The sequence below is a fragment of the Stenella coeruleoalba genome (assembly GCF_951394435.1).
Source record: "Stenella coeruleoalba genome assembly, chromosome: 18".
Taxonomy (NCBI): Eukaryota; Metazoa; Chordata; class Mammalia; order Artiodactyla; family Delphinidae; genus Stenella; species Stenella coeruleoalba.
Window position 1 is genome coordinate 68,759,725 of NC_137164.1, and position 24,871 is coordinate 68,784,595.

General features: G+C 39.2%; 1 protein-coding gene across 5 annotated transcripts in view; it reads left to right on the forward strand.

Moving 5' to 3' along the window:
* ITGBL1 (integrin subunit beta like 1) overlaps positions 1–24,871 on the forward strand; it is a gene marked incomplete at its 5' end in the record, with an annotated part of 220,861 nt that overhangs the window by 117,738 nt on the left and 78,252 nt on the right. For all 5 annotated transcript variants that reach the window (XR_013824762.1, XM_079902557.1, XM_079902556.1 and 2 more), the window contains one exon: positions 11,575–11,721. Coding sequence is in view for 4 of the 5 variants with exons in the window: in XM_079902557.1 (XP_079758683.1) it covers positions 11,575–11,721 (147 nt within the window). The remainder of the gene's footprint in view (positions 1–11,574; positions 11,722–24,871) is intronic.

Consider the following 24,871-nt stretch of genomic DNA (forward strand, 5'->3'; position numbering starts at 1 on the left):
AAAATTCACTTCTTCTAGTTCTCTCATTTTCAAGATAAACTGAGATAAAGGCCAGAAAGATGAACTAGTGACACATGTATTTATTTATTTAATTAATTTTTAACATCTTTATTGGCGTATAATTGCTTTACCATGACATGTTCATTTCTGCTTTATAACAAAGTGAATCAGCTATACATATATATATGTTCCCATATCTCTTCCCTCTTGCATCTCCCTCCCTCCCACCCTCCCTATCCCACCCCTCTAGGTGGTCACAAAGCACCAAGCTGATCTCCCTGTGCTATGCGGCTGCTTCCCACTAGCTATCTGTTTTACATTTGGTAGTGTATATGTGTCCATGCCACTCTCTCACTTCGTCCCAGCTTACCCTTCCCCCTCCCCGTGTCCTCAAGTCCATTCTCTATATCTGTGTCTTTATTCCTGTCCTGCCCCTAGGTTCTTCATAACCTTTTTTTTTTTTAGATTCCATATATATGTGTTAACATACGGTATTTTTTTTTCTCTTTCTGACTTACTTCACCTCTGTATGACAGACTCTAGGTCCATCCACCTTAGTGGCTCATTTAGATGGAAGACACAGGCCTCCTAATTTCTTCACTTATGCTTTTTTTCCCTACTTGTTTAGGAAAGACCTTGATAATAGTATGTTACGGCAGTCTAAAGGATTTTCATGCTAAATAGATTTTATCATTTCTAAACTCTACTTTATAAATCAAAACCAAGCATTTTCATCTTCATTTTATTGCTATAAAATGATTCCTTCTCTCTCTCTCTCTTTGGCATAACTTTTATGCTGGAATTGAGAAACTTGTCACCTCAGAAAAGCAATTGCAGTTTCAATTTGTGATTTCCTGCCTTTTCTGAAAGGCTAAATACCTGCATCAGAATCTGGTATCAATACATTGCTTTTGTAACTGATTTTCCTAACTCCACTGATAAAATACCATGAAGGATTTTATAGAAAAAGTACAGTTTCATTTAAAGTGGGATCCATAACATATTTTTGACAACGTGTGACTTTGAGTTATTAAAAGATGTAGAACATATTTAATTTTTGTTACTGTGAAAGTAAAGTTATGTTTATGTTTTAACTTGTCAAATTAATCTCTGATCAACATTTAGATTAGGCAGTACCACTGTCGATACTATTTTTCATCATGCTACACTAGTTATTTAAACCTTTTTTCTGTTGCTTTTACATTTGCTTCTTCTGTGATCTTCATTGGGGCCTTTGATTTAGGTATTCCTACTTTCCCAAAACAATGACACCTTCAAAAAAACTCTATATGCCACTATTTCATCATTTAACCTGGTTGCCATATATTCCCTGACTCTCAGGAATTTCATTACGGATGGTTTACTTTAAGTCATCCATATTGCCATAACCCTTCTTTCCTCAGCTTGAACTTGTTCAGTGGATGTTGGTTTCTAATGGCAAAGTGTAGAAGACACATCAGTGGATGATTTGAGGAGCAGTGGCCGTCCTGAACTAGGCGGTGTTCTCCCACTTTGATACTTTCCTATTTAAAGGCCAAACCTTTTATCCCAAGCCAAACACAGCAATGACACAATCTCATCAGTTCTCTCCAGTGTGTACACAATTGACTGCAGCTGTTTTTTTTTTTTTTTTTTCGGTACGCGGGCCTCTCACTGTTGTGGCCTCTCCCGATGCGGAGCACAGGCTCCGGACGCACAGGCTCAGCGGCCATGGCTCACGGGCCCAGCCGCTCCGCGGCATGTGGGATCTTCCCGGACCGGGGCACGAACCCGTGCTCCCTGCATCGGCAGTCGGACTCTCAACCACTGCGCCACCAGGGAAGCCCCTGCAGCTGTTTTTGAGAGCATCTTTTGATCAAATGAAGCAGGGGCTGGGGTACAAGCCTGAGGCAGAAGCACGGAAGCTTAGGGATCATCACACACATGGTAAAAGTGAGGACACATTTTATATCGTCTTCCCAACTTTATTTGGAGTTGGTGATGCCTGGAGGTGACGCGGACACTTATAGGAGTAATCCTTGAGAATGTTTGTGATGCTGCATTAAATGCACAGGGAGTAGACGTGAAGACCTTACAGGCCACATTTACCCCTGGAGTTTGTAGTAGTGCACAGAAATAGCAAAGGGATAGAAAAGTGAAGCTGCATAACATTAGCGGGGAAAAGCACAGAGATTAAAGACTGAGTGAGGAAGATAGAATAAAAAGAAAACAGAGTGAATATGAGGGCAGAAAGGGGAAAGACTTGCAGAGATTTCTTCTAGCTAGTGCATCTGTACATTTTGCAAAATTTGTTGAAGCACCCACAATTAATCTGACTTCTTTAGATATTAACTGGACCAGATTTTAATTCTAAAAATCTCTATTGATAGCTTTTGACCATGTTCACGGATTTGTTTTATGCCACCACAGTTTTTTTTTTTTTTTTACAATGGTGTGTTAGTTTCTGCTTTATAACAAAGTGAATCAGTTATACATATACATATGTTCCGATATCTCTTCCCTCTTGTGTCTCCCTCCCTCCCACCCTCCCTATCCCACTCCTCCAGGCGGTCATAAAGCACCGAGCTGATCTCCCTGTGCTACGTGGCTGCTTCCCACTAGCTATCTACCTTACGTTTGGTAGTGTATATATGTCCATGCCTCCCTCTCGCTTTGTCACAGCTTACCCTTCCCCCTCCCCATCTCCTCAAGTCCATTCTCTAGTAGGTCTAGTAGGACACAGTCTTTATTCCTGTCTTACCTCTAGGTTCTTCATGACAGTTTTTCTTTTCTTAAGTTTCATATATATATGTGTTAGCATACGGTATTTGTCTCTCTCTTTCTGACTTACTTCACTCTGTATGACAGACTCTAGGTCTATCCACCTCATTACAAATAGCTCAATTTCGTTTCTTTTTATGGCTGAGTAATATTCCATTGTATATATGTGCCACATCTTCTTTATCCATTCATCCGATGATGGACACTTAGGTTGTTTCCATGTCCTGGCTATTGTAAATAGAGCTGCAATGAACATTTTGGTACATGACTGTTTTTGAATTATGGTTTTCTCAGGGTATATGCCCAGTAGTGGGATTGCTGGGTCATATGGTAGTTCTATTTGTAGTTTTTTAAGGAACCTCCATACTGTTCTCCACAGTGGTTTTATCAATTTACGTTCCCACCAACAGTGCAAGAAGGTTCCCTTTCCTCCACACCCTCTCCAGCATTTATTGTTTCTAGATTTTTTGATGATGGCCATTCTGACTGGTGTGAGATGATATATCATTGTAGTTTTGATTTGCATTTCTCTGATGATTAATGATGTTGAGCATTCTTTCATGTGTTTATTGGCAGTCTGTATATCTTCTTTGGAGAAATGTCTATTTAGGTCTTCTGCCCATTTTTGGATTGGGTTGTTTGTTTTCTTTGTTATTGAGCTGCATGAGCTGCTTGTAAATTTTGGAGATAAATCCTTTGTCAGTTGCTTCATTTGCAAATATTTTCTCCTATTCCGAGGGCTGTCTTTTCATCTGGTTTATGGTTTCCTTTGCTGTGCAAAAGCTTTGAAGTTTCATTGGGTTCCATTTGTTTATTTTTGGTTTTATTTCCATTTCTCTAGGAGGTGGGTCAAAAAGGATCTTGCTGTCATTTATGTCATAGAGTGTCCTGCCTATGTTTTCGACTAAGAGTTTGATAGTTTGTGGCCTTACATTTAGGTCTTTAATCCACTTTGAGCTTATTTTTGTGTATGGTGTTAAGGAGTGATCTAATCTCATACTTTTACATGTACCTGTCCAGTTTTCCCAGCACCACTTATTGAAGAGGCTGTCCTTTCTCCACTGTACATTCCTGCCTCCTTTATCAAAGATAAGGTGACCATATGTGCGTGGGTTTATCTCTGGGCTTTCTATCCTGTTCCATTGATCTATCTTTCTGTTTTTGTGCCAGTAACATACTGTCTTGATTACTGTAGCTTTGTAGTAAAGTCTGAAGTCAGGGAGCCTGATTCCTCCAGGTCCGTTTTTCGTTCTCCAGATTGCTTTGGCTCTTCGGGGTCTTTTGTGTTTCCATACGAATTGTGAAATTTTTTGTTCTAGTTCTGTGAAAAATGCCAGTGGTAGTTTGATAGGGATTCCGTTGAATCTGTAGATTGCTTTGGGTAGTAGAGTCATTTTCACAATGTTGAGTCTTCCAATCCAAGAACATGGTACATCTCTCCATCTATTTGTATCATCTTTAATTTCTTTCATCAGTGTCTTATAATTTTCTGCATACAGGTCTTTTGTCTCCTTAGGTAGGTTTATTCCTAGATATTTTATTCTTTTTGTTGCAGTGGTAAATGGGAGTGTTTTCTTGATTTCACTTTCAGATTTTTCATCATTAGTGTATAGGAATGCCAGAGATTTCTGTGCATTAATTTTGTATCCTGCTACTTTACCAAATTCATTGATTAGCTGTAGTAGTTTTCTGGTAGCATCTTTAGGATTCTCTATGTATAGTGTCATGTCATCTGCAAACAGTGACAGCTTTACTTCTTCTTTTCCGATTTGGATTCCTTTTATTTCCTTTTCTTCTCTGATTGCTGTGGCTAAAACTTCCAAAACTATGTTGAATAAGAGTGGTGAGAGTGGGCAACCTTGTCTTGTTCCTGATCTTAGTGGAAATGCTTTCAGTTTTTCACCATTGAGGATGATGTTGGCTGTGGGTTTGTCATATATGGCCTTTATTATGTTGAGGAAAGTTCCCTCTATGCCTACTTTCTGCAGGGTGTTTATCATAAATGGGTGTTGAATTTTGTTGAAAGCTTTTTCTGCATCTATTGAGATGATCATATGGTTTTTCTCCTTCAATTTGTTAATATGGTGTATCACGTTGATTGATTTGCATATATTGAAGAATCCTTGCATTCCTGGAATAAACCCCACATGATCATGGTGTATGATCCGTTTAATCTACTGTTGGATTCTGTTTGCTAGTATTTTGTTGAGGATTTTTGCATCTATGTTCATCAGTGATATTGGCCTGTAGTTTTCTTTCTTTGTGACATCCTTGTCTGGTTTTGGTATCAGGGTGATGGTGGCCTCGTAGAATGAGTTGGGGAGTGTTCCTCCCTCTGCCATATTTTGGAAGAGTTTGAGAAGGATAGGTGTTAGCTCTTCTGTAAATGTTTGACAGAATTCGCCTGTGAAGCCATCTGGTCCTGGGCTTTTGTTTGTTGGAAGATTTTTAATCACAGTTTCAATTTCAGTGCTTGTGATTGATCTGTTCATATTTTCTATTTCTTCGTGATTCAGTCCTGGCAGATTGTGCATTTCTAAGAATTTGTCCATTTCTTCCAGGTTGTCCATTTTATTGGCATAGAGTTGCTTGTAGTAATCTCTCATGATCTTTTGTATTTCTGTAGTATCAGTTGTTACTTCTCCTTTTTCATTTCTAATTCTATTGATTTGAGTCTTCTCCCTTTTTTTCTTGATGAGTCTGGCTAATGGTTTATCAATTTTGTTTGTCTTCTCAAACAACCAGCTTTTAGTTTTATTGATCTTTGCTATCGTTTCCTTCATTTCTTTTTCATTTATTTCTGATCTGATCTTTATGATTTCTTTCCTTCTGCTAACTTTGGGTTTTTTTTTCTTCTTTTTTCTCTAATTGCTTTAGGTGTAAGGTTAGGTTGTTTATTCGAGATGTTTCCTGTTTCTTAAGGTAGGATTGTATTGCTATAAATTTCCCTCTTAGAACTGCTTTTGTTGCATCCCATAGATTTTGGGTCGTCGTGTCTCCATTGTCGTTTGTTTCTAGGTATTTTTTAATTTCCTCTTTGATTTCTTCAGTGATCACTTTGTTATTAAGTAGTGTATTGTTTAGCCTCCATGTGTTTGTATTTTTTACAGATCTTTTCCTGTAATTGATATCTAGTCTCATAGCATTGTGGTCGGAAAAGATACTTGGTACAATTTCAATTTTCTTAAATTTACCAAGGCTTGATTTGTGACCCATGATATGATGTATCCTGGAGAATGTTCCATGAGCACTTGAGAAAAATGTGTATTCTGTTGTTTTGGGATGGAATGTCCTATAAATATCAATTAAGTCCATCTTGTTTAATATATCATTTAAAGCTTGTGTTTCCGTATTTATTTTCATTTTGCATGATCTGTCCATTGTTGAAAGTGGGGTGTTAAAATCCCCTACTATGAATGTGTTACTGTCGATTCCGTTTTTATGGCTGTTAGTATTTGCCTTATGTATTGAGGTGCTCCTGTGTTGGGTGCATAAATATTTACAATTGTTCTATCTTCTTCTTGGATCGATCCCTTGATCATTATGTAGTGTCCTTCTTTGTCTCTTCTAATAGTCTTTATTTTAAAGTCTATTTTGTCTGATATGAGAATTGCTACCTCAGCTTTCTTTTGGTTTCCATTTGCATGAAATATCTTTTTCCATCCCCTTACTTTCAGTCTGTATGTGTCTCTAGGTCTGAAGTGGGTCTCTTGTAGACAGCATATATAGGGGTCTTGTTTTTGTATCCATTCAGCCAATCTGTGTCTTTTGGTGGGAGCATTTAGTCCATTTACACTTAAGGTACTTATCGATATGTATGTTCCTATTCCCATTTTCTTAATTGTTTTGGGTTTGTTATTGTAGGTCTTTTCCTTCTCTTGTGTTTCTTGCCTAGAGAAGTTCCTTTAGCAGTTGTTGTAGAGCTGGTTTGGTGGTGCTGAACTCTCTCAGCTTTTGCTTGTCTGTAAAGGTTTTAATTTCTCCACCAAATCTGAATGAGATCCTTGCTGGGTAGAGTAATCTTGGTTGCAGGTTCTTCTTCTTCATCAATTTAAATATGTCCTGCCAGTCCCTTCTGGCTTGCAGAGTTTCTGCTGAAAGATCAGCTGTTAACCTTATGGGGATTCCCTTGTGTGTTATTCGTTGTTTTTCCCTTGCTGCTTTTAATATGTTTTCTTAGTATTTAATTTTTGACAGTTTGATTAATATGTGTCTTGGCGTATTTCTCCTTGGATTTATTCTGTATGGGACTCTCTGTGCTTCCTGGACTTGATTAACTGTTTCCTTTCCCATATTAGGGAAGTTTTCAACTATAATCTCTTCAAATATTTTCCCAGTCCCTTTCTTTTTCTCTTCTTCTTCTGGAACCCCTATAATTCGAATGTTGGTGTGTTTAATGTTGTCCCAGAGGTCTCTGAGGCTGTCCTCAGTTCTTTTCATTCTTTTTTCTTTATTCTGCTCTGCAGTAGTTATTTCCACTATTTTACCTTCCAGGTCACTTATCCGTTCTTCTGCCTCAGTTATTCTGCTATTGATCCCATCTAGAGTATTTTTCATTTCATTTATTGTGTTGTTCATCATTGTTTGTTTCATCTTTAGTTCTTCTAGGTCCTTGTTAAATGTTTCTTGCATTTTCTCTATTCTATTTCCAAGATTTTGGATCATCTTTACTATCATTATTCTGAATTATTTTTCAGGTAGACTGCCTATTTCCTCTTCATTTGTTAGGTCAGGTGGGTTTTTATCTTGCTCCTTCATCTGCCTTGTGTTTTTCTGTCTTCTCATTTTGCTTATCTTACTGTGTTTGGGGTCTCCTTTTTGCAGGCTGCAGGTTCGTAGTTCCCGTTGTTTTTGGTGTCTGTCCCCAGTGGCTAAGGTTGGTTCAGTGGGTTGTGTAGGCTTCCTCGTGGAGGGGACTGGTGCCTGTGTTCTGGTGGATGAGGCTGGATCTTGTCTTTCTGGTGGGCAGGTCCACGTCTGGTGGTGTGTTTTGGGGTGTCTTTGGACTTATTATGATTTTAGGCAGCCTCTCTGTTAATGGGTGGGGTTGTGTTCCTGTCTTGCTAGTTGTTTGGCATAGAGTGTCCAGTACTGTAGCTTGCTGGTCATTGAGTGAAGGTGGGTGCTGGTGTTGAGATGGAGATCTCTGGGAGGTTTTCGGCATTTGATATTATGTGGAGCTGGGAGGTCCTCTAGTGGACCAGTGTCGTGAAGTTGGCTCTCCCACCTCAGAGGCACAGCAGTGACTCCTGGCTGCAGCACCAAGAGCCTTTCATCCACACGGTTGAGAATAAAAGGGAGAAAAAGTAGAAAGCATTAGTAGAAGTAGAAAGAAAGAAAGAAGGGATGGAGGGAGGGACGGAGGGAGGGAGGGAGGAAGAGAGGAAGGAAGGAAGGAATGAGGGAAGGAAGGAAAAAAGAAAGAAGATAAAGTAAAATAAAATAAGATAAAATATAATAAAGTTATTAAAATAAAAAAATAATTAAGAGAAAAAAAAAAACGGACGGATAGAACCCTAGGACAAATGGTGGAAGCAAAGCTATACAGACAAAATCTCACACAGAAGCATACACACACAGTCACAAAAAGAGGAAAAGGGGAAAAAATCATAAATCTCGCTCTTAAAGTCCACCTCCTCAATTTGGGAATGATTCGTTGTCCATTTAGGTATTCCACAGGTGCAGGTACATCAAGTTGATTGTGGAGCTTTAATCCGCTGCTTCTGAGGCTGCTGGGAGAGATTTCCCTTTCTCTTCTTTGTTCGCACAGCTCCCGGGGCTCAGCTTTGTATTTGGCCCCGCCTCTGCATGTAGGTCGCCTGAGGGCGTCTGTTTTTTGCTCAGACAGGACGGGGTTAAAGGAGCCGCTGATTCGGGGAGGGAGGGGCACGGAGTGCGGGGCGGGGCTGCGACGGCAGAGTCAGGCGTGACGTTGCGCCGGCGTGACGTTGCACGAGCCTGAGGCGTGCCGTGCGTTCTCCCGGGGAAGTTTTCCTTGGATCATGGGACCCTGGCAGTGGCGGGCTGCAGAGGCTCCCCGGAAGTGGGGTGTGGACAGTGACCTGTGCTCGTACACAGGCTTCTTGGTGGCGGCAGCAGCAGCCTTAGTGTCTCACGCCCGTCTCTGGGGTCCGCGCTGTTAGCGGCGGCTCGCGCCGTCTCTGGAGCTCCTTTAAGCAGCGTTCTTAATCCCCTCCAGGTATGTGGGGGGTTTCTTGCCGTGTGGGGGGTTTCTTGCCGTTTGGGAGGTCTGAGGTCTGAGGTCTTCTGCCAGCGTTCAGTAGGTGCTCTGCCAGAGTTGTTCCATGTGTAGGTGTATTTCTGGTGTATCTGTGGGGAGGAAGGCGATCTCAGCGTCCTACTCCTCCGCCATCTTCCCGGAAGCCCTCCATAGTTTTTTTTTTTAATGTTGACATGTGAATTAATCTCAGATAGAAGGTAATGGCTGCTCTTAAACCAACTACAGAAGTTGAGGACGTTCTCCCTTCAGTCCCCGTCTCCCTCCTCACAGGTTCCTACTTTATTCCACGTGCCAAGGGATCAGGACCTTCGCTGCCTGTGAATTCCAGGCACCTGCAGCAGCACGTGGCATCCTCTTTGGTAGTCACAGATTTCCTGGCATCCTCACCTACTGGATGTTTTGTTCTAACTTTCACAGCTATTTTAAAGTTTCAAGAGTAAAGCTTTTTTCCCCTTTCAATCTAACTCTGTTTTTCACTTTTATTGTTGAAGTGTCAATTTGTTTTCCACAAATGGCAGCATGTTTTGTACTTTGTCCAGCATCCTCATGGTAGATCTAACTGCCCTTGAAATGAAACCTCTTGTCTCCAAGAATTTCAAAGCCACTGGCTCCCATAAAACAGCAGAATTGATTGTACTTTAAACGTTAAAGATTTTGTTTTAAAAACTGTTATTTATCTATGCATTTGCAACATACCTCTGTTTGCAAATTTTGCTCTAAATTATTGGGTTAGCCAGTGAGAGGCCCGCGCACCGCGATGAAGAGTGGCCCCCGCTCACCGTAACTGGAGAAAGCCCTCGCACAGAAACGAAGACCCAACTCAGCCAAAAACAAACAAACAAATACATAAATAAATTATTGGGTTAGCCAAAAAGTTCATTTGGGTTTTTCTGTAAGATGTTAAGGGAAAACCCAAATGAACTTTTTGGCCAACCCAATACACGAGGATTGGGAAGATGGGTAGGAACTTCTTAAGCCAGGATAAATGGCAAGAAGCCATGGAACCCAACAATCTCTGCGATATAATTGCTATTAAGTCAAACTATTGTAGTAAAAATTCTTATATTTGAAAGTCCAAATGATCATAGTCACGTAATATGTATTTATTAGCAATCAAAAGTTTTTTAAGATGATGAGCTCTAAGGCAAAGTATTAGTATTAACAGCAGTTTGTTGTATAGACTTTGTTACATAGTAGGTGCTCAATAAATGTGCATTGAATTGAATTTAGTGTTAAATGAGCGATGTGGACTCTGTGATCCTTAATAGCTCATCCTACTTTGACCTATGGTTTTATGATTTGTTCTGTGAAGAACCAGATTTATAGATAGTGAAAAGCTTCCTGATAGGTGAATTGTCCAGTACTTCAAACTCAAAAGATGGACATCTGACCACAGACCTCATGGAATACTGATAAAACAGACCAGCCTTCCCTGAAGACTGGTCCATACCAGTTTCCATATTGTGTGATATATATTAATATCAGATGCCAAGTACAGAATAGCAGCGATTGTTATTCATTAGCATTATATTTGATTTGGTTAAAGAAAGTGTAATTCCACTTCCTTTAAAATTCTTCATACATTTTTGGAAAAATTATAGAAATCTACTTTACATTGTATCTGTAATAATGAGTATCTGAATGGTTATTAGGAGTTAGGAAAAGCTCAGCTAAATTATCGTGCTTTCCTTTCTTTTCTATTTCTACTTGGTTGTATATGTGGACTCAAGTGAATAAAAATAAAAATTGCTCACTTCTGTGTAGCATTTTAAGATATATTATGTACTTCCTGATAAATGTGGGTAGATAATCTGATTTAAAATGAAGAACTAAACCTCAACGAGGTTGTCATTTGAACAGCCCTACTCTGTAGGGAACAGGGTCAGGATTTGAACCTACTTATTTGATTGATATCTTATGCTATACCATATCAGTCCTTGTCACAGTTCTTTACAGGATCTGTGCCCATGTAAATTTAATATCTTTCCTGACCTCTTTTGTGTATAGGAAATTAGTCTTCAAGGGTTGCGAACTCCACATAGGTTACTGGTTTTAAGCTAAGGGTCTATAGGCTAAGCATGTAGTGTGTAGTAAAAAGATAATGAAAATAAAGTGTGAGGGACTGTAGAAACTAAGACCCTGTTTCAAAAACAAATTGTTTTCCATTTCCTATGGCTCTCCTCCACGTGAATTAATTGCCCAATTCATCAAATCCTCCTTTTTAGCAGACTAAATTAGCAGACTAATTCAATCTCATGCACTTGGATTTTGAAAGATTCAAGTTGATAGCCCTATGAACCTGTTTATCTGATCTGGAGTTGTTGTTTTTCTTTCCCCGTGATCAATCAATATACCTAGATCAGGTATTTAAGAGCATTGAGAAAAATGGGCTTTTGCCTTAATGTTTTATATTGAGTTTAATTGAGATTGTGACTCATTTGTGACATTCACTGTTGAAATGAAAGTTAATTCTGGCTTTGGTATATTTTTCTCATATACATGTGCACATATATATATATATGTATGGCTCATAAATACAATAACATATATATATTATTACTCCCATTGTGAAGGTCATGGGCAGTGTAACTGTGGAAGATGTGACTGCAAAGTAGGCTGGTATGGGAAAAAGTGCGAGCACCCACGTTCCTGCCCGCTGTCAGCTGAGGAGAGCATCAAGAAATGCCAGGGAAGCTCTGCTCTGCCTTGCTCTGGAAGGGGTAAGTGAGGGTCTCAGGCCTTGTGACCCATCGCCTCCTGTGAGTCAAATGAATTTAGTTCACATGTATCTTATTTAAAAGGTAGTTGAGATTCCTGAATGAGGAAAGATTAGTCTTTTCAGAACTAATAATGACTCCAATATCCATGAGTGAAAGTACATGGAGAAATATAATCTCATTCTTTCTCCCTCTCTGTTGCATGCGCGCATGCGCGCGCACACGCACACACACACACACACACACACACACACACACACACACACACACACACACACACACACACACCCACACACCCACACCCCCCCCCCCCCACCATCAGTCTACTTTAGCTCTGAGGTCTGTTCAATTTCTATTCAGTTCAATGCTACATTAAAAAAGAAAAAAACAGTTTGGATATTTGCTCAGAGCTTTCTCAATAACATCATCTAATTGTCCACTGACATTTCTGAAACTTATTAACAGCCTACTGAGTTGTACTGTTGGCTTTTGAAAATGTATTGTATAGACAGATAGCTCGGAATAAGCTTTTCTTGTCTTAGACGGCATGTAGCCTCAGGTGTGCTCTTGCTATCAGATCAGTACAAATTGGAGGAGAAGGAAGAATTCATCTAGGGGAAAGCTGGTTTCATTCTTTTTGATTTATCAAAATAAGAAATAACAATTTCACCTCTCACATGAAAATGGCAAAGTTAATGTGAAATTTGCTTTCAGAGGTACTGGTAATTGAAGTTATTACAAATTTTATTCATGAAAGAGGAAAAGGAGAAAGATTTCCTTTATCTGAATGTTAGATCAGAAATTTAATTTTATGTTGAAGGGAAACTTTTTTTTGAAAAGCGAATTTTTTAATTGAGATATAATTCAAATGTCATAAAATTCACTCATTTAAAGTATACAACTTAGTGGGTTTTTTTTAGTATATTCACAGAATACCCAACCATCACCACTGCCTCATTCCTAAACATTTTCGTCATCACAGAAAGAAACTCTGTACCCTTCCTGGGCACTCCCCACTATCCTCTCCACTTAGCCCCTAGAAACCATTAATCTACTTCCTGTCTCTGTGGATTTGCCTAATCTGGATAGTTCACATATAAATATGAAATATGTGTTCTTTTTCTCCTGTTTCTTTTTTCACTTAGCTTAATGTTTTCAATGTTGTATCATGTGTCAGTACTTCATTCACTTTATGGCTGAGTAATATTCATTTGTATGGATATAGCACATTTGTTCATCCATTCGTCTGTTAATGAATATTTGGGTTGTTTCTGCTTTTTGGCCTTCGTAAATAATGTTCTGTGCATATTCATGTACAAGTTTTTGTGTGGACGTGTGCTTTTGATTTCTCTTGGATATCTACCCATGAGGGGAATTGCTGGGTCATATGGTAACTCTATGTTTAACTTTTTGAGGTACCACAAAACTATCTTTAAAGTGACTACACCATTTTACATTCCCTCCGGAAGTGTATGAAGGTTCCAATTTCTCAACATCCTCACCATTATTTGTTATCATATGTCTTTTACATTACTTATAGTTGTTTTTTTGGGGGGGGGGTGCAGAAAACTCCTAAAGTCTCCAAGATTATTTGTAACATAGTATTTTCTCATACTCTGATATTCATCCTTAATGATTATAAGGAGAAGGGTAGGATATGGGTAGAAGGAATTTTTAATTTCAGAAGCATTTCTGAATTGCCCCATCTTTCATTAATACTCCCAGGCTGGAAGCAGTGTTCTACCAGCGTTAATAAAATATTGTGATTATAGTGCTTGAGTAAGCCTATTATGCTCTTAAAATAACAAAGACTAAAAATCACTATTCCTCGGACTACTGGTATTATTTATTGCTAAAAATAACAAATTATAGGACTCCCTTGGTGGCGCAGTGGTTAAGAACCCACCTGCCAATGCAGGGGACACGGGTTCAAGCCCTGGTCCAGGAAGATCCCACATGCTGCAGAGCATCTAAGCCCGTGTGCCACAACTACTGAGCCTGTGCTCTAGAGCCCACGAGCCACAGCTACAGAGCCCGCCTGCTGCAACTACTGAAGCCCACGTGCCTAGAGGCTGTGTTCCGCAACAAGAGAAGCCAATGCAATGAGAAGCCCACACACCGCAACGAAGAGTAGCCCCCGCTCGCTGCAACTAGAGAAAGCCAGCGTGCAGCAACAAACACCCAACGCAGCCAAAAATAAATAAATAAATACATTTATTTAAAAAAATAAATAAAAATAAATTATACAATGGAAAAATTTTAAAAGCATATAAAACATATCTCAAACATAGAAAATGACTTTAAGTAGATATATATATACACACACATATATGTGTATGTATATATTTGCCAGTGGTTTCTCATTTATCTTGAAATTTTTTTATATAGTGCTAGTGCAAGAGAATTATCTGTGGACTTTATGTATCAGTGTTTAATAAACTCTGACAAACACATATTTGTCTCCTACCTTTCTAGAGATTAAGTTATTTAGCTACCATTTTTAAACAATAGCTTATATTTAAAGTCTTTTATTAAAAAGGTGTTGATATGTATAGAATTGTATTTTTTATTTTTTTGTAATTCATTCAAGCCTTTTGAAACACTTTACAGATAAATATAAGCTTCTCTAGTTTCCTCACAGGGAAACGGAAGTATTGATGAGTGAAGTGATTTTCCAGGGAACTGTAACAAAATATAAGAATTTTGAGAATGAAGACCAAGGATTTATGACAGGCAGTCCAATGCTCGGACCAGTGGTTAGAGACTTCCTTTTTCATAGGGCTACATCTGCAAACTCCTGGGCACTGGAGGTCTTAAAGCAAATGGCCAATATGAAAACTTTCAAAGGATTAGTTTTGCAATTTATGAATGACAACAGCAGCTGTGGTTACATGAGTGAGGAAAGCAATTACAAGGCTCATTGGTTCTCCAGCCGGAGAGCCTCAGCAGCTCGCTAGCTGGGGCCAAGGAAAAAAAACAATTCTCCTGGTAGAATTAGATTAGATTACTTGCTTGTGCTGCTGATGACTAAGTGTGATCATTATGTCTTAAAGGTAGGGGAATAATTTAGAGGATCTTTTAAATTCTCTGAATTCCTGTGATTCCTTGATTTCTGTTCCTTCATTTAGTTAGATGACTCTCATAAAGACAATACTGATGTACAGTGATTCATCCTGCCCATGGGGTTGGAAGGTGGGCACAGCTTTCTCAATTCTCCTATCAATGTTCTGCTTAAAAATTTTAAATGGCTTATGATAGTCTATTAGTTTTAAACTCTTCTTGATTAAAAATGCATTTTTTTGTTTTTTTTTTTTTGCGGTACACGGGCCTCTCACTGTTGTGGCCTCTCCCGTTGCGGAGCCCGGGCTCCGGACACGCAGGCTCAGCGGCCATGGCTCACGGGCCCAGCCGCTCCGCGGCATGTGGGATCTCCCCGGACCGGGGCACGAACCCGTGTCCCCTGCATCGGCAGGCGGACTTTCAACCACTGCGCCACCAGGGAAGCCCCAAAATGCATTTTATTATTATTGAGGTTTTCCTGAGTATGTGTCTAGCTTTGGGCAGAAAATGTGAGCAAAATGTGTCACTTCAGAGTAGAAGTTGAGGCAGTGAGAGATTTGCCATTCTCTCTTTTTCCCTGGCAAGGGGACTTGAAGTTTGAGATGGTGGCAGATCCATTAGCCTGGGTCTCTGAATGAGGATGATCAGCAGAAACCTCTGCTGACCCACCGGGTTCTGTCGCATGAGTGAGAAATAAACCTTTGTTGTTTTAAGCAGCTGAGATATTGGGGTTGTTTGTTATGGCTTCAGAACTCCTGGCTCATGCTCTCTTCTGCATACAAAATTAGGGAACACAGCTAAAGCAAAGCAAACAAACAAGCAAACGTGACAAAAATCACACTCAATCCAAAGAGATAAGCATAAAAAAGTTGAGGTTTGTAACTATATATGTATATCATATCAGTATTAATATCTAAATCAACATAAATAACTATATATTTTATAAATGATGTTTTTATACAGTTCTATCAACAGCATTTATGTGCACTTATTCGACAAGTTAAATGCTAAGAGCATTGAATGTATTATCTTTTTTAATATTCCCCAAACACAATGAGACAGGAAGAAATAGAATTCTTCTTTTTACAAAAGAAGAAATTGGAAATTTGAACAGTTTACCATCTTACACAGTAGGTGCCAGATGTGCAACTTTTAATAGGAACTTTTAATACAGGCCCTCTGATGCCAGAGCTGTCATCTTAGGTAATTTACTAACATGCCACAATTTGTTAACGTGTTCTTTTAACATGTCAATTTTCTGAACAACTTGTCATGAATATATTTTCTTGTTATAAAATATTCTTCTGCAAAATTATTGGTGTGGCTGCATACTATTCCATAAAATGGTTGTAGCAAAAGAATTTAATCAACCCTCTTTTATTAGACATCTGAATTGTCTCTTATTTTATTCAAGTTATAATTTACATTCTTGAAGTGGAATATTTGCATAAATCCTAAGTATTAATTCTTGGATGTGGATTGCATAGATCTAAATGAATAAAAATATATTAAAACTTTTTAATAAAAACATTGCCCAAACAATTTATAGCCTCTAGAAAAATTGTTCCAGTATACCCTCCTACCAGGAGTGGAAGAGGGGTTCCCTTTGCCCACCAATAGTGACAATTTAAAATAATTAGTTCACTTTTCCTGGTGTATTTTGCTCTTCATGTTGTAAACTTTTACTTTATCAAACTCCTTTCACTGACTTCTATAATCATCAAAACAAATGATTTATCTGCAGGCATTAATATTCAGAAGCTTGTGTTTGCAGTATTTGCCTTCTTTGATCATCATTTGTCCTTATGTCTAAGTCATCTTTTTATTTGGTATTGTACTCCCATGTGTTTTTGTTGTCTGTCCTCTGTGCCCTTTGGTTTTCTTTCATCAGACTTGTTCTAAGAGGTATGGCATATGTTTTGGTCCTTCAACACACATACCCATACACCTCCACAAGGGGAGGTATGGAGTGGAAGAAGAATGACAAATTGAAGCTAATTATTTAATATTGTGGCTTCCAGAAAATAGGAACCATGTCCTCATTTTTATCAATTAGTATGCTTTAATTAATTAAGCAAGTTGGTTCAATTCCTCACCTAGGAACATACTTTCAAAGAATGATAGCATGCCAAATTCTCACCATCTGGAGATTTTTCAATTTAAGCTGTAATTTACCTCTCCTTTTTAGTGGCAAAGCACACCTTTAAGTTCTTTTGCTTTTATTAATCAGAGAAGTTTTCTATGATGCATGTATTTTTTTAACCTACGTGTTTTTGACTCTGTGATTTTTTTGGCAACTAAATCATTTTTTTTATTCATGTATACAGAGATACAATTATTATTTGGAACATAACTTTTGTTCTTTTAATTGGAAGTCCTCTAAAATTTTTTTAAAAATTTTATGGGAGGAGAGTGTTTTAATTTTTTTTTAAATTTTTATCAGCTTTATTGAGGTATAATTGATATACAAAAACTGCACATATTTAATGTATACAATTTGATGAATTTGGACATGCGTATACACCTGTGATGCCATCACCATAGTTAGAGTGATAAGCATATCCATTACCTCCCAAAATGTCCTTGTATCCCTTTGCTTTTGTGTGTAGTGTATGTATGTGTGTGTGTGTGTGTGTGTGTGTGTGTGTGTGTAAGAATGTTTAACACAAGAGAGATCTAAAATAGTCAAACCTATAGAAGCAGAAAATAGAATGGTGGTGGCCAGGGATGGGGAAAGGAGCAAATGGGGAAGTTGTTATTCAATGGGTATAAGTGTCAATTATACACGGTGAATAAGGTCTAGAGATCTGCTGTACCACAGAGTGTCTATAGTTAACAATTTTAACTTTTTTTGTGTGGTTTTGTGGACTGGAAAACATTTTTTAAATTAATTAATTAAAAAAGTTTTTGGCTGTGTTGAGTCTTCGTTGCTGCGTGCAGGCTTTCTCTAGTTGCAGCAAGCGGGGGCTACTCTTTGTTGCAGTGCGCGGGCTTCTCATTGCGGTGGCTTATTGTGGAGCACAGGCTCTAGGCGCGTGGGCTTCAGTAGTTGTGGCACGGGGGCTCAGTAGTTGTGGCTCGCGGACTCTAGAGGACGGGCTCAGTAGTTGTGGCTCGCGGACTCTAGAGGACAGGCTCAGTAGTTGTGGCTCACAGGGCTTAGTTGCTCTGCGGCATGTGAGATCTTCCCAGACCAGGGCTCAAACCCATGTCCCCTGCATTGGCAGGCAGATTCTTAACCACTGTGCCACCAGGGAAGTACCCTGAAAAATTTAAGAGGGTAGACCTCCAAACATTTTAGATTAAGTACAACACCACCTAGTGTGATTTTGATTATATTTTTAAAATCCCCAGTGGCTTAATTAGATATCTTACTGTAAATTAACTGAAGTGGGAAATGTGTAGAGTTTTCAAGAGGCAAGGGAACCCAGTGTGTTCTTCCAGTGGTCCTCCGAGAAGGAGAGTGGGATTCAGATTTCCTCTCTTCTAGACATTCAGATTGATTGATCCACTCCATCTGTCATTGCTTGAGAACCCTGGGATACACTGAATTATGACCTTTCAAACGTAGTTGTTAAGGATAACATCCAAAGAAGATGAAGAAATGACCCTGTAAAATTAACTGCTTTACTCTTCCTTATCCAGAAAGAATCATCCTGCTTTCAGTGATGTACAGAATGGGGATAAATCAGTGAATTGGGAAATCATGTCAGAAGCAAAAGTCTATATTTTGTCATATTATAGACATTAGATGATGAGAAATCAGTCTGTGGATCCCAGGGAGTCTTCTGTGGATCTCTGAGCACATCTTAAACTTACAGTGCTCTCTGCTATGGCTCTTATGTGCTCTATTATCATGGAATGACCCACAATAGAAAGATGGTATCTAGGAAGAGAAAAGCCTACTTGTTATTTGCTTCCTTTGTACTCAGAAAATACGTATTAGAATGTCTTTAAACTGTATATGCAATCCACACTTCACAAAACCTCAGGAATGTAAATACTCTTTCTTATGACTTTACTGAAGATAGTACAGAGACAAAAAGAGTGGGATCAAGTGGGAGAACTAAATATGGGGCCTCTAGCATCCTTTATGTCCTCGTGATGTGTTGGGACTTCTGTGTGTTGGTGGGGCATTTTCTACCTTCATGAGGAAGCCAAAGGTGCAGGTGCCCAGAACTGGTGTTTTTCTGGATGGTCCTGATTCAATCCAGTATTTAACCTCTCAGTCATATGAAGAAGCAGCATTTACTAAAGGCATAATTTGTGTACATTGAAGGAAACTGCTAAAAATAATGGAAACAAGCCAAGAAAAGATCTCATGCAAGACGGTTATGTAGGCACTCCCCTTTCCAGTGGGTATTTCTCTCTCTTCCTTATTTCACCTTCTTTTTTCATCTCGCCTTTCCTCTTGCTATTTTTATATTCAGCAGAGCACAAAGAAAATTCAGAAGCTGAATTTAATAATTTTGTCTATCTTTTAAAAAGATGGTGGAAAATAATTCAATGGAAAATAATAAACATAGTGGGTTTTTTTTTGATAACCTGAGTATTTTCTAATCCATAATCCAGAAAACTGTATCACTCCCAAGACAGAGTGAATATTTTTTTCGTGTTCCAGTCAGCGATCTTGCCTAAATGCTTTATCTATGGCAACAGAACACTTTGTGTCAAAGATAGGAATCGATCCAAATAAAAGGACAATTTTTATTACATTTTGCATAATTTTTATGTGGTAAATTGAAAGCTGGTGAAATTTTTTGGCTGAGAAAACTTCCTAGGAAAGGCTGCAATGAATATTGTCAAAATCTATTTGAAATGAAAGTAGAATATCGGACATGAATTCAACCCCGATTTCTATAAGGGACCTTAAAATGAAACGTGTGACAACTATGACAATTTTGTTACTTTAATTATATATTTCTTTCTATTAAAACATTAAGCACACAGTGAAGGATGTAATGTGGGGCTCTAGTGGTTATTTAATTGATTTTATTCAGTATAAATAAGCAAACCAGATATTCTTAGTGGGAAAAAAAAATCTCTTCTGCTATCAGCTGTAATCTTCGTAGAACTACACAGTCTACAGACTTTCTTTTTAACAGAAAATCAATGAGGCAGAAGGTCATTATTTTGTCTAGGCGTTAGGGTCATGTAGATGATCAGAACTCTATGATTCCTTTCTTGGATACGTAAGATGCCATTAAAAATTTATAAGGCTGGTCATTGTGTTATATTTGCATGATGAATATATATGCAAATATTATATTCAATGAAAATTAGTATGTACAATGTACAGTCATACTAGAGCACACTGACATCTTATGCATCGTATTTTCATTAGTAATGTTGCTCATCGAATTTAATAAATCTAATATTTATTGATCACCTTACCAAGTATCTCTATGCTAAGCTGGGGATCAGGAAACTAGGACCAGGAGGCCCACATTTTGTTTTTGTAAGTAAAGTCTTATTGGAACACAGCTATGCTCATTTGTTTACATATGGCTGCTTTTTGGCTATCATGGCAGAGTTGCCACAGAGGCATACGGTACACAGGGCCTAAAATGTTTACTATCTGGCGCTTTACAGAAGGAGTTTGCTGGTTCCTATGCTAAGCATTTGTGATAAAAGTGCCAAAGAACAGGTTGAGTGTCTTGAGGGTCAGGGGAAGAAGATACTATTTTCTAAATAAATTTGGGGGCATATAGGGCTTCATGAAGTGAGGAAGCTAAAACTGAGTTTACCTGTAAGTAGCATTAGACAGATACTGGTTTAGAAAAAAGAACATTCCCGCTAGAGGGAACACCATGGAGAGAAACACGGAGTTAACAAGGGAATAACTTTTTCAGGGGGCAGGAGACAAACTCACTTTTGATGATATATGAAGAATCAGACAGTGGTGGGAAGCAGCCTGGGGACAAATGCCATTTCTCCCATCCCCCATTACCCTCTCTCCATGTTGTGATGGGTTTGAGACAGAAAAAACAACTTCTTTGCAGACCTCTTGTTCTCATAATTGTCATAGGAGGTTGATGTTAGTAAGAAGGACACACATTGTAAGTACAGATTTTAAATACACTGCAATGATATCATAGAAATGCCAGGTTAACCTTACTTAGTGCCTACCCCAGTGCATCATTGCTAAAATACCAAGTTTAATGTAACTAAAGTGACCAAAATCCAACCTTCCCATACACAAGACAAGTATGCTAACATCCTCTCCTGTGCTTTTCTTCCTCTTTCCTATACCTTAATCTACTGAGGGAATAGGAGAAGACAAACACAATTCTGAAGTGGCTGTTATATTGAGTCATTCATATTAGCAAAGTAAAATGACAGCAGTTTAGCAGTTGGATTGGTATTTTGAGGGTCATGTTATCTGTAACGTGATACCTGCATGTTTTAAATGGCAAAGGGACATTGTGTCGTAGTGAGGCAAGATGGTGGGTTATTGGTTTGGGCTGAGAAACCCTAGACTGAGTCTGGGCTCTGCCACTAACCAGGTGTATGATCCAGCAAGTCACAGGCTACCTTAATGGTGACTTTGAACTTAGCTTCTTCAGGCTACTTTTCCTCTCCTTCACTTCTCTCTGCAGCAAGTGAACTTGACTCTGTGTTCTGACTCACTTGGATCCGTAGATTCTGTATGCTCTCACGGGCCCCATGTGTTTCATTTATGACTCACCTTCCTGACAGACTTCGTCTCTGGTTTTGCATAGCTAACTAGATAGCTGACTACTCTTCAGGGGAATCAGGTAACTAGCCAAGCTGTTTTCTGGAGTCTGCTTTCTACCAAGTGACTGTTTTGGGTACAAACTAATATATTCTTCAGTTACGGAATCCTTTCATTTGCAGTGTAACAGTTAAGATGGATGAGATTTTGGTTCTTCATAAATATTTATTTCTTATGTGATGCCTTTCATTTGGATAAAGGAGGAAAGGCAGGATCCTTTGGCTTCTTATTTAAGTTTCTAAATAATTTTGGCCTCTTTGCTGCTCAAAATATCCATGCCATGTGGATGCTTGTAAATAGTACCAAATGGTCTGGCATAGTACAGTCTGAGGTTTGAACGTTTGAGGTTTGAACGGTCCCAAGGATGAAACAGAAAATATTTGAGGTCATATGTAAGGTTCTTTATAAGGACATTAAATCACTTGCCAGGATTTCTTTCTCTGGATTTTTTTCTTAAGGCCCTGTGTTGCACAATAGTTAACTGAAGGAGCTTAAAAGAAATGTAAAAAAAAGATCGCCAGCAGATATAGAGTATACGGTGACTAGAAAGGTGTCTCACACAGCTTCACTTGATTAACTTGCTGGCAGTGTGCGTATCATTAATATTACTATTAAATTATAGTCATAACAGTGAGATGATCGCAGAACTTATACGTTTGAGTGTAGTTTACTGTAATCATAGACAGTAGCAAAACCCAAGAGGTGTAATTCGTGCTTGACTCTAAAGGCACTGTTCTGGATGCTTCTGCGACATGAAGAGAGAAGCCCAGAAGGATTATTAGTAGATGAGATCCTGGATGGAGTAGGAGGCCTGAAGTCTTGTGGCTGCACAGAGGTGTGACAGGGCTGGAACATGCTGACATTGTTCAACCCTGTTCCCAGATATCACTCCCATCCTTCACTTGCATGGTTGCTGGGAAAACTCTCGACAGGCATCTGCTTCCTGTTTGGGTCGAGAGGCGCACACAATGCTGCCAACTTGTGCTTCCTTTGAGCATCTATAGCCTCATCCAGTCAGTCACTTTCCAATCCTCAGGGCGTGTGCCTCTGCGGGGGCAGGAATTCGAGAGATGACCGTATGGTCTATGAAAGCCTCTCGGGGCAGAAGTGCTCACCCCACTTATTGTTTGTGTGGCGCTGGAAAGTTGTATTTTAGCTTTATGGACCCTCAGTTGTTATCTCTAAAAACAGTATTATTATAACGGCTGTTTCCTCTAAAGTGTTGTGAGGGGCGATTAAGATGGCACATAGGGGGCTTCTCTGGTGGCGCAGTGGTTGAGAGTCCGCCTGCCGATGCAGGGGACGCGGGTTCGTGCCCCGGTCCGGGAGGATCCCACATGCCGCGGAGCGGCTGGGCCCGTGAGCCATGGCCGCTGAGCCTGCGTGTCCGGAGCCTGTGCTCCGCAACGGGAGAGGCCACAACAGTGAGAGGCCCGCGTACTGCAAAAAAAAAAAAAAAAAGATGGCACATAGGAAATTGTTTCGTTAACTTTAAAGCCAGCATGCAGTTGTGAGGGATTGCAAGGGTTTAAGCAGACGACATAGCAGCTGAACTCAAGGCCATAGAATTTAAGAGAGAAAACAAGATCAATGTTCCTTCACTCATTCATTCATACAGTCAACATATATTTTTTGGGATCCTACTATGTGCCTAGAACCAGTCTAGGAGCTTAGGATAGAATAATAAATAAGGCAGCCAAAGTCAGGGCTCTCAGAGAGCTTGTGGTAAGTTTGGTCAGAGAAGTTAAACAAGAAAACAAATAATTTTGGTTAGTGCTAGGAAAAGGAAATCAAGATAATTTGGCCAAGGTGGGGTATGGGGCCGGCCCCAGATAAGGTGGTCAGCGACCCTCTCTGAGGAGTCCTGCTTGGCCAGATCTGAGTATTGAAAAGGGGTCAAATACGAACTGAGGGAAGATGGCCGGAAAACAGAAAAAAAAAAGGTTTATACCAGATTTCATACTCAAGTAATGAAGGTTTTCTGGAAGAGATCAAAGTTGGGTGGGCTTTGTTCTTTAAGAATCTAGAGAGGAGGGACTTCCCTGTGGTCCAGTGGTTAGGACTCCATGCTTCCAATGCAGGGGGCGAGGGTTTGATCCCTGGTCTGGGAACTAAGATCCCACATGCCTTGGGGTGGGGCCAAAAAATTCAATTAAAAAAAAAAGAATCCAGGGAGGAGACTTAGAATTTGTTGAAGAAGTATTTTAAAAGTACCAGTGTGAGCTCCTACCTGATTTAATTTGTCTGTGAGATGGCCTGGGCGTCAGGGATTTTAAAAGCTCGCTGGTGATTCTGCTATGCAGCCACATTTAGAATCCCTGCTCTGCAGAGTTGTGTAATGGGCATAGTCCTGCAGCAGGAGGACGGACACTTTTGCTTTTGCCCTACTTCCCGCAGAGCAAACCGGGCTTCAGGGAGTGCTTAAGAGTTGCAGAAAAATTACTGTCCTGTGGTGTCTTTGCCTGATGCTCCATTGAATAGATGGGAAAGCAATGAGGCAGTGGGTGGGCGGGGGGAAGGTATGCTCTTGGAGAAAGGGATAAAGAATTTTCAAAACAGAAAGGCCCATCAGGAGGCACAGAAATATGAAAGAAGATGGTATATTTGTTCAGGGAATTGCTCCATCCCAGTTTTTGTATATCTGAGGTGGGAGTGAGAATCTGTATTTTTAAATAGATCCAGTGAAATTACGAAGCATTTGGGTATGAATGCGGGGGGTAAACCTCATTTCACAGAAATATCCTTCCATGGTCCTCAATTGTCCAGAGGCCTAGACCTGCTTTCAGGCTTCACAGATTGTTTTCTGAGAACTAATCTGTGATGTGTTTTTTTCAACCAGAATATTTGTATTGTAATCAGGGATTTTTGGAATTCTATACCCAAGGATTCTTTACCTGAAATTCACACAACTCTGGAGGTTTATGGTTGGGTGCCAGGGCAATAAGCACCTCTTATAATAGCACAAATATATTATACATACCTTTTATATTTTTATAAAGAGAGGGTCTGTGGCTTCTTTTACCAGATTCTGTTGATAAAAGGGCTGCACGATATCAACAAAAGGTGGAAGTGATTTAGAAACCATTGCATAAAATCAAACACTTTTAAAGAGATGTTACAGTAGATGATTAAGGAACGTATTTTGAGGTAGATGTGCCTTAACTAGACATTGTGTAGTTTAATAGTTGAATTAGTAAATTATCCAAATAGTAATCAAATATAGAAATACTTTGTGATATCTAGTTGTGTTTGTAACTTATGATGTGGCTTCTTTTCTTCTTTATTGAGGTATAGTCGATGTACAATATTATGTAAGTTTTGGGGGTACAACATAGTGTTTTACAGTTTTAAAGGTTA